At 47.7% G+C, this 10560-nt stretch overlaps 1 protein-coding gene across 3 annotated transcripts in view; it reads left to right on the forward strand.

Moving 5' to 3' along the window:
- wash1 (WAS protein family homolog 1) overlaps positions 1–8119 on the forward strand; it is a 38630-nt gene extending 30511 nt beyond the window's left edge. For all 3 annotated transcript variants that reach the window (XM_035425550.1, XM_035425549.1, XM_035425551.1), the window contains 6 exons: positions 282–417; positions 2003–2210; positions 2472–2642; positions 3794–3952; positions 5191–5259; positions 6446–8119. In XM_035425550.1, coding sequence (XP_035281441.1) covers positions 282–417; positions 2003–2210; positions 2472–2642; positions 3794–3952; positions 5191–5259; positions 6446–6597 — 895 coding nt within the window. In that variant the 3' untranslated portion in view covers positions 6598–8119. The remainder of the gene's footprint in view (positions 1–281; positions 418–2002; positions 2211–2471; positions 2643–3793; positions 3953–5190; positions 5260–6445) is intronic.
- The last annotated feature ends 2441 nt before the right edge of the window (positions 8120–10560 follow it).

Genomic DNA, 10560 nt, shown 5'->3' on the forward strand with positions numbered 1-10560 from the left:
ACACACACACACACACACACACACACACGCGCGTTCTGTGGCTTTTGTCGTTCCTCACTCTGTTCAGTCCCATCAGAAACGATGAGCACTAGATACCCGTTAGATGTAGGAAGATGGTGAGCATTGTCGGGCATTATGTTATGTTATGTCGAAGGATAATGTTTGACCACCATGTAAACCATGCAAATCACTCTGGCCAACGGCATTTCTCAGGCTGATGGACAGCTGTGGAAATGGAAACTAAGACAGTGTTTTGGTACGGCGATTCTGCCGGCTCTCAGGTATAAGAAGTACGTGTTCCTGGACCCCCTGGCTGGAGCGGTAACCAAGACGCACCACACCCTGGAGACGGAGAAGGAGGAGAAGCCGTTCGACGCCCCCCTGTCCATCACCAAACGGGAGCAGCTGGAGAGACAGGTAGAGTTTTGGGGGGGCGTGAGATTTAGGGTAGATGGCGGGGCGTCCGTGTCTGGGGGGAGAGCACAGGACACGGGACCTAGTATGGAGCACTAACAGTGCTGCCAGATCTCACAAAACAAATAGGAGAGTTTGTCGTCAGAAACAAGCCCAAAAGCAGCAGAAGAGCAATGGAGAACTGGGGTGGGTGTGATTGCTAACCTGGGGCAATAGCTAACAGCTACATTTACGAGTTAGCTCATGCCATTAAGCCATAGTCACCATGAATGTGGGGAAAAAGGGGTCACTTCTTACATTTCAAAATAAGCCAGCCTGATTTTTTATAATAAGCCCAAAAAACTGCAACCGTGACTTCCGGGGGTGGGGGTGGGGGGGGTTTGGGGAAGAAGCCCAAAGATGCGTTTTATGAGCGGACTTGGCAGCACCGGCCCACTAACCCCTGCATTAAAGTGCAGGATGGCATCCAGCGGGATATTCCGGGAACTGCTGGCCCCCGGGTGATATTTCAGAGTGCCGGGGGCTCACATTAACTTTCACGGGTCCACCGTTTCCACTCCTTTGGAATTTATCTTGTGTACTGAGGAAAAAGAAATTATACGTGTATTATCGCATGTTTTGCCTTTTCTTTTTTTTTGGTGGCTTGCAGTGCATCATTCCTTAGTTTGAAAATTATTAATTGACTTACCCTGCTCTGAGTACGTCGGGGGAATTTTTCCGTTTTATTTAAGTGTATTTCATCATTAAAAAGTTTCACGTGTTGGGGGTCCCTTCCTCCCAATGCAAATATCCGCAGCATTAGCGTTGTGTTTGCCGACCTCCGGCTGAAATCCCCAGCAGCCGAGGCTGCGTTATCTCCCCGCCCGCGATTATTATCTCCGCGGTCCAAGAACAGCCTGTTCTCACGGCCGGAATGAAAACAGCTCATTCAAACGGGCGCTGCTGTCGCTGCGCCGAGAGTCGAGCCGTTGAAATAAAGCGGTTGAATTATTCAGGGAGACTCGTGCGATGTAATACTTTTATGACCCGTTTTAAGCTTTTAGAAGTGTTGCTGAGAAAACTTGTGCGGCTGAATGTTTATTATTTCAGGTTTTATTGCGGAAACTTTTCGGGTTGGTGTGTGCACCCACTGGTGTGTAAATGTAGATTACAGAGGGCCCTAGAGCTGGTTCAGGTCTTTACAGTTGCGGTTGGTGAATCCTGGAGTCCCTTTGTGTTGCTTTTAATGACATTTGCTCACTCTCTTTCATTTTTCCATCTCTTAATCATTTTCATTCACTCACTTCTCACTATCTCTCGGTATCATTTACCCTCTCACGCACTCACTCACTCTCTCACTCTCATTCACTCACTCAATGACTCACTCACTCACTCACTCACACTCACTCATTTACTCACACTCGCTGACTCACTCACTTACTCTCACTCACTCACTCACTCACTCACTCACTCACTCACTCACTCACTCACTCACTCACTCACTCACTCACTCACACACTCACTCACTCACTCACTCACTCACTCACAATCACTCACACACTCACTCACTCACTCATTCACTCACTCACTCACTCTCTCATACACGCAGACGGCAGAGAACTACTTCTACGTGCCGGACCTGGGCCAGGTGCCGGAGATCGACGTGCCCTCCTACCTGCCCGACCTCCCGGGCATCGCGGACGACCTGATGTACAGCGCCGACCTGGGGCCGGGCTTCGCGCCCTCTGTGCCCGCCAGCGGCGGCATCCCCGAGCTGCCCTCCTTCGGGGGCGACGCCGAGGAGCCCAACGGCCTGGGTGAGCTCGTCGCCGACGGTTACGGGCCTCGCGCCATCACCAATTTGCTACGAGCACAAATTATTAGCTTTATTCTAGAGTGTATTTGTGTTTAAGTCAGATGTCAATCAAACATCACAGTCGACAGCAGAATCTAGTAATGCCTTTGTTGGGGTACTTGCTAGGAATCGTACGTGCAGAACAGTTCCGTTTCGCATGTGCTCTTCGTTCGTGCGGTTTCCCCACCCCAGGTTAGCGGTTAGCATGTTTTTGTTTTTCCAGGTTTGCGCTTCAGCGTCGAAGCTCCGCCTCCACCGCCGCCCCCTCCTCCTCCTCCTCCGCCCGAGTCCCCGCGCCTGAACTCCGCCGCCCCGCCCGGCGCGCCCCCGGCCCCACCCCCGCCTCCGCCCCCTCCCCCTGCCCCGCCCTCCGGAGACAGCCAGCCTCCAGCAGGTATGACTGACGACACTTAACAACACTTAAAAACGCCACTTCCTGTGTCCTGGAAAAGCACTGGTCGCACAACCGCAGCCATTGTCCGCTCTTCTTCTCTGAAAAAGTAAGAGCAGGAAGTTTCCTCGCTTTAGCGTAGGTACTGGAGGCTAGCCTGAGCTCGGACAGACAGGCAGCGGCCAGATGAGCTCCTGGGTTTAAGGGTTGCGTTAGCTGCAGAGAGAGCAGGTTTCTGCGCTTAATCCTCTGTGTGTAGAGGAGTTACTGCAGAACCTTGAGGAGAGTACACACTCCCCCCCCAACCTGTTTGCTCACAGTAACGCCGGCCAACTTTCCCGAAATCCAGTCTTGCGCTTCGTCCGAAAAAGTACATGGCCTTCCGTATTATCGATTAATCGATTTATGGTCTGCTTGCCTGGCAGACACCCATATATATTTATTAAATGCTGTACTGACTATTATATGCCTACCATAGCATAACTGCACTTTCATTACGTGCGTAATTACAGCACTTCTCATTATGTTTCTTATTACAACACTTGGCATTAATGTCATTGCAACACGATTAATTAGTGTCCCATTACAGCCCGTTTCATTAGTGAGTCATTACAGCAGGATTCGTTAGTGTGTCGTTCCGGCCCTGTTCATCAGCGTGTCAGTACCGAACAGGAGTGGCGACTTAGAGCTCAGGGCGACAGCAGCGGTGTCCGAACTGCGTGTGTTAGCAAGGCTGGAGATGAGAGTGCTTTGGTTTGAAATCCTGGGCAGGATAAGCTGCTGTTAGACCCACATGAAAGCCGCTACTGTTGATTACACTACATTACCTTACATTACAGGCATTTAGCAGACCCTCTTATCCAGAGCGACTTACACAACTTTTACATACAGCTGGACGTATACTGAAGCAATGCAGGTTAGGTACCTTGCTCAAGAGTACAGCGGCAGTGTCCTGTCTGGGAGTCGAACCTGCAACCTTTAGCGCGGTTCCTTACCCATTATTCTACACTGAGCTAATTAGTCTCATTCACCCTGGCTGTGTAAGGGGTAACCGTGCTCAGGGGTTTTTGTGGTACCTGCAAGCTGATTCTCCCTGTTGACCTTTGACCCTCGCGCCTCTCTCTCTCTCTGCCCCCCCCCGCCCGCCCGTCCAGGCGCGGTGCAGGGGGCCCCCTCGGAGGTGGCGCAGCCGTCGGACGGGCGGGCCAGCCTCCTGGAGTCCATCCGCATGGCCGGCGGCATCGGCAAGGCCAAACTGCGCAACGTCAAGGAGCGCAAGATGGAGAAGAAGAAGCAGAAGGAGCAGGAGCAGGGTGAGAGGGAACGACAGGGACCGCGTGTACACGTGTGTGTTAACCTCGTTTCACAGTGGTCAGAGGGACCAGTAAAGTGTGTTAACTTCACTTAACGCTGGTGAGAGAGACTGACGGGGACCGTATGTGCATGTGCGTTAACCTGATTTAACACTTGCTTATTAATTCGCCAGGTACAATAAAGCCCAACATTGCTGATGCGTCTCTGGGAAATGGACTGCCCTGCGAAATTGTGTTGATAACCTTTAAAGATCATAAATGTCAACCTCATTAAACTATGCCCTTTTGTGTCTATTTGCCATTTGCAGGAAAATCCATATATGGCAGTATTAATGGGTCTGGGAATTTATTCAGAAATGGAACAAAAAAAAAATTCAGATTTGATTATTCAAAGGGTGCCGTGGCATCTCTGAATAACCCATTCAGAGATGGTATTCAAAAAAATCAAGGCCGTTTATGAAAGTCTAATTGAAACTGAAATTGTGCATCATGACATTTCTAAACCTCAGCAGATTGCACGGAGGATTGCTGTTTGGCTGAGTCCTTCAGGACTGAGTGCATAGCATTGTGCTTTTTTTCGTGGTGTTTTTGTAATCGCGAAAGTTTGCTCACAAATCTGCTCCTGTACGGCACCCTCTCTGGTCTTGGATCGCTGCTAGTTTGCGTGTGAGGTGCAGGGAGAAAGCAGCAGTTAGGGTGCGCACACGGGCAGAATTATCCCTGCAGTCTGCAGCGATAGGACTGGCCGATATACTGCAGTCCTAAATTTTGAATTCACTGATGATTATCGCCACCGAGAGGCCATGTAAATTACTAGGTAATTGCCAGGTAACTGCTACCTGTTGGGTGTTGTTAAGAGCCAATCAGCAACAAGGTCCTACTGCTTCCGTGTGATCATGTGATGTGTTTTTCTCAGTCACATGGTTAGCTGCAAGGCCTTGCTGCTTATCAATCCCCAATTGCTAACAGTTATGATGTTTTTTCTTCGGGAAAGCATTTCCTGTGGTCTCTGAAGTTTGGATGTTTACTGCCAAAACACCAGGTATAATTAGAGAGACAGAAATATTTAAAGAAAGACAGTACACCACATGGTGGCGATGGTTGTCAGTGCATTCCGTGATTATCATTGAGGCATATCGCCCAGGCCTACCCACCCAGCGTGCAGTGACCCTGACCTCACTCCTGTTGTTTCCCCTCTCCTCTCTCTCCTCCCTCGTTCCTTCCCCTCGTTCCGGCAGTGGTGGCTGCCGCCAGCGGAGGGGACTTCATGTCGGACCTGTTTAACAAGCTGGCCATGCGCCGGAAAGGTAGGCCCCCGTCCCGGACGCCATTACCGCCACTGTCTCACACACAGACTGTACACGGACTGTAGATCCCAGTGGAGGACAAGGGACACACACACCCCCCCAGCCTTGGGAAAACATCAAATGCCCCCACCCCCCACCAACATCATTATGATGTGTTTGGTGGTACTGTTGGTTCCCCCCCACCCAAAAAAAAAAAAAAAGAATATATCCTGAAGAATTTTTTTCTTTGTTGCCCCGTACAGATCCATACAGATAACGTTCATAACAAACCATTAAAACCATAAAAACACCGCAGTAGCCTGAATGAGACAGGGGATAGCGCTAGAGGGTTGGGATTGAAGGGGAGCCAAGACGCAGGTGTTGGAAGATGCAAATATGAAACTTTATTGTCCACAAAGTGGAAATTTCCCTTTGGCTTCACCATAAAAACACATAAAAGAAACATGAGTTAAAAGTACACAATACAGTAAACAGTAAAAAAAAACACAATACCAAATACAGTTACTTTGACACTGGCCTGAGCCACTGCTGGGCTCTACTTCCCATGTAGTACCAAAAGATTTCTTATAAATATTCTTATTTGCCCTGGGAAGCCTTTGACGTCTCCTTGGTGGTAGAAGTTCAAATTCCCTGTGTAGTGGGTGAGAGGAGTCATAAATAATTCAATGACTTTTTCTCCTCAATAGTTCTTCATACTTGCTGCTGCGCTGCTGTGGCTTCCCGGTTATTTTGGAAGCCATATTAACTGTCCCTTGCAGCCTATTCCTCCTCTCACTGTTCAAATATGTGGGTGTTTATTTGAAATTTTAATAAATTCACATCCCACTAGTGCAGATTACGCATGCGTTCTTGGTGAAATTATTTTCAGGTCCAAAATTGCACATTGAATCATCAAATGAAGTTGTTTCATCTACCTTTGCTGTGACTGCTGGGTAAAATTACCCAGGGGGCCTCATTGGCCTGGTATGAAACCAGTTTTCAGGGCAGGGATTCTGACTTATGTGAAAGTTTCTGATTTAAAATATGCACTCTAAAGTTTAAAGTGTAAATGTGGATGTGTAAGACTTGAGAGTGACCTTGCCCTGCAGTGAGGCCTCCCTGCACGGGGGGGCGGTGTTTACCGTTTAGCCTGTTATTCCGTTCCTCTGAGCGGCGGTGTCTCACGGCATTCCCGGCATTCCGGCAGGGATCTCCGGAAAGGGCCCGGCGGCGGGAGAGGGGGCCGACGCCCCCCCGGCGGGCTCGGGCGGGGCCTTCGCCAGGATGTCGGACGTCATCCCGCCCCTCCCCGTCCCCCAGCAGCCAACCGCAGAGGACGAGGAGGACTGGGAGGCGTAACCGCGGAGACCTGTCCTCCTATCGGAAGAGCTTGGGGGAGGGACGGAACTCCCTGCCTGCGGAAAAGGGGCGGGGCTTCCCGATTCAGACAACAACTGGGATATTTTTGTCTAATGACAAATAGAAGAGTTTCCCCCCGAAAATAACATTAAGGCATTTTACTAGCATTTTGAAAACAGGAATTCTGAAGTCTAGTGCCCAACCTTTCTTTTTCTTTTTCTTTTTTTTTTTTTGCCCGTCTTTTTTGGTTTTATTTTGTCAGTGTATGCTCTTTCTTTTTTTTTTTTTTTGAAGCGCAATGCAGTTATGTGGTTGGTTGAACAAAGCATCATCTTAGATTTGTGGCCAGCCCTGGAGTCCGCGCGTCTGAAGTACCGTTCCGCTGCCCTCGCTCTCTGCCTCCCGTCTGCAGGCGGGTCGTAATGGAATATCTCCGGTCACGCCTTTCTGAAAACGACATGGCTCTCCCTCTGTCCCACACTAAAGCTTCTCCTGTGACCAGAAAACAGGGTAATGACACTACCTTCTGTGGCCTTCTTGGACTCGAGCCAGTTTGGCTTTTTTGTGGCATTAGGCATAGAATCCACCCGAGACTCCATTTTGATGGTTTTTTTTGGGGTTTTTTTTTTTGCGCTCTTCCCGAGCCTGTTGCGCCGTACGCCATCCCACGGGCGAGCAGCTTCGCAGGGAGAGGGAGACTGCGGAGACGGCGAAACGTCGCACGCGGACCCCCGTCACCAGATGGGCGAGGCGCGCGGGGGGGGGGGTGTCTGAAACGGGGATCAACGGCTCGCTCCCCCGCCCCTCTGTCTCAGATCTGCGGATTTGTGGGTGTTTATTTATGGTGGTCGTCAGGGACGACCCTCGCTGGTTACGCACTGCTGCCGTGTGCCACCCGTGACTGCGTCATTAGGTTTGGCGTCCCACCCCGCCCCCCCGGCCGCCACCTTGCCCAGACTGCGTAGAAAGGCACAAGCGCCTCTCTGTGTTGGTGTAAAATGTGTGTCCCCCCTCCCCATTGTCCAAGCTCAAGTGTGTCTGATGTGCACCTCTTGAAAATATGTGTAGAGATGCTGTGTCTGATTTGTTTGTTTAGATATGGGGTGGAGATGTGGATTGTGTGCGTGCGTGTGTGTGTGTGTGTGAGAGAGAATGCGTGTGTGTATTATAACAGCGGTTCTTCATTTATGGGGATATATATGTATATGCCTCCTGGACTGATCAGTTTTGTTTTTCCAATGTTTAAAACTAATCTGCAGAAATCTGTCACAGGATATGATTTTGCAAACTGAAAATATATAATTGATCTACACAGTAGTCCTGTTTCCGTGTTGTGGTGCTGAGGTGAGTGGAGGAAGTGTCGTCTTTTTGTGTGTCCAGTTCTCAGAACGCAAGGATTCCTCTTGGTGAATTTGACTGCAGGGACATACATAGCAAAGTGGAACATTCAGCATTTGCAGGGAAAATGTTTTTTTGCTTCCATTTCTGATGGTGAAATAAAATACTATCAATAAAATGAGAACCCTATAAAACCATAGAACCTTATAAAAACATTGTGATAATGAACTGAGCAAAATGGATATCAAAATGGTCTTAAAAACATGTGAAACTCGCTCACTGAAATTTGTTCTCTGTTGGGTTTCATGACCATGTTTATAAACTTTATATGAAGTGATTACTTTTTGCAGACAAAAATCTCACAGGTTTATTATTTTAATCCAAGTCCCCCAGCCCAATAAAATGTGCGATTTCAAATCAGCCGAGAACCACGAATTTACTGAAGTCTCTAAATAAAAGGGCAGTTAAAAAATCTCAGTTTTATTTAGAAACAGCCAAATGAAAGTCAGTTTCCTGCCATTTCCGCACCACAATTAAAAGAACAGCCAGATCCTGGCTGCCGTGGTTTTGTTTCCAAAAAACCGCGTTATAAAAAGAATCGCAGTCTGGGCTGACTCATGCATTAGTGCAGTTTTCTGTCGCTGCCTGGTTTTCTTAATGACATGTTCCTGTTTTAATGACTTCACTCTTCACTCTTTTTTGTCAGTTTGGTGCAATTTAAAGATCACGCAGAGGGTTCGACTTTCAAAGCCGGAGTTTAAAATAAGAGTATCCTGTTTAACTGCCGTTAACGGAATCGAACATGATTGGCTCGCAGCGAGAACAAACTGCCATTCATTGGCCAAGAAGGCGGCAGCACAATGGTTGGCACAGCGCTGCGTTTCTCTCTTCCTCTTTGAGCGTGGTGTCACAGCTGTTTCCGGCTTGAGTCATTTTCAGGAATGTTCATGTCTGCTGACACTTAAGCAAAAGCAAAATAAAATAAAATAAAACTAGCTACAAGCCAGAGGCAATGGGAGTGAAAGACCCAAATGAACTGAAGGACCCAAAATGCCACCCCAGGCACCCGTAGGTCTCCCCTCTGCAGACCGTTCCCTTCCCGTCCTGCCCATGCTCGCTCATAGATGTAAAACATCTATGATTATAAATGAGTCTGTTAGTCTATGCTGATGTGGCTTCAAAAAAATGACCTCAATGGGAAGTAATTTTCCGGGTGATCGGTGGTGTTGTAATTGATTGGTTGGACGAATGGCGGAATTTTTGCGGGTTCTCATGAGTTCCGGAACTAAACAAAATTAAACGCCTGTCTGGAGAAGACTCCGGAGGCAAACAGGATTGAAGCGACTGTGGATTCTGTTAAAATCGTTTCGGAGAAAACTGTAGGTAGATTGACCTGCGTCATTAAATACAAATATCAAAGTTGTATAAAAGCACAAAAGAAAGGGGAGAGCCACCGGCAAGGCAAATTGAGTGTTCCATTGCTCAGCAGCAGACTAGCGAGAACACTTGTATAACCTGCAGGTAGGCTAATGACAAACGCACCTGGATGTTAGCCAGAACACTCACATCAGTGCCCGATCTACCTGGTCGGCTTTTATTGGGCTCCCGGAACAGCTACAATTCACTTAACCTCCGGCTGTCAACGGTTAGAACTCAATCGACCCGCTACTGAGAGAGGCTACTTCAGCCAGCCCCAAAGCAAGCGGGTCCATAAATTCCGCTCCTCTGTTCAACCGCGTTAGCAGCCCAGACGACGTTCGTTTGTGAAACTAGACAAACACTTAGGCTGTTGACGGAAAGGCCAGAGTGTGCGGAAAAATCATGTTAAACCGCAGCTCTGAAAATGAGCATCTATTTGCTTTTCAAACTTAAATAAAAACGTCTTTCCAGCACAAATGTTTGGAAAAGAACAGGAGAGGCACCTGTCCACGTTTATATGTAGCCTAAATAAGATTTCTGCTGTCACACTCGATACATAGAAAATCACACAGCTGAGACATAAAATCCATATGAAATACGTTCCCTTCACAGGATGCAGCCATTTACTGGTCACAGCACAGAGGCGCTGCTGTTCTAGATAACCAGAAAGGTGAGAGAACACAAAGGCAAAAAAACCTAAAAAAGGTCAGACACAGAAAAATGTGAAGCTTCACTCTCTGAGAGAGGACAGCTTTTATCCTCAGTATATGTTAAATTTCCCCTTCCTTCATGTCTTTTCCTCAGAATTGAAAAATGGCTTTCATGTGCCTGGATCATGACTATACCATCTTCGTTACCATGGCATCATACGTCGTCTCTGATCTCTGTCCTCCACTGCCACCTTATGGTGCAGAATTGGTACTGCAGAGATTCTGTGCTACCTTTCAGCTCTACGTTGATATACAGTATTTTCATTTTACACCTTTCATTTACATTTTTTTTAAATATTGTTTGAAGATCAAACTTTTTAAAAGTTTCATTAAACTAAAAGCACAGTGTTCTGAACTGTTTACATTAAATTCAAAACCGCTATCCCTAATAAAGTCAGCAAGACAAAACTCAGGGTCAGTTTTCATTTTCATGCATTCAAATTTGATTTACACAGTACGTTTTACAAAAAATCAAACAATTAAATAATAATTTAAA

This window comes from Anguilla anguilla, chromosome 7, assembly GCF_013347855.1.
Source record: "Anguilla anguilla isolate fAngAng1 chromosome 7, fAngAng1.pri, whole genome shotgun sequence".
NCBI lineage: Eukaryota > Metazoa > Chordata > Actinopteri > Anguilliformes > Anguillidae > Anguilla > Anguilla anguilla.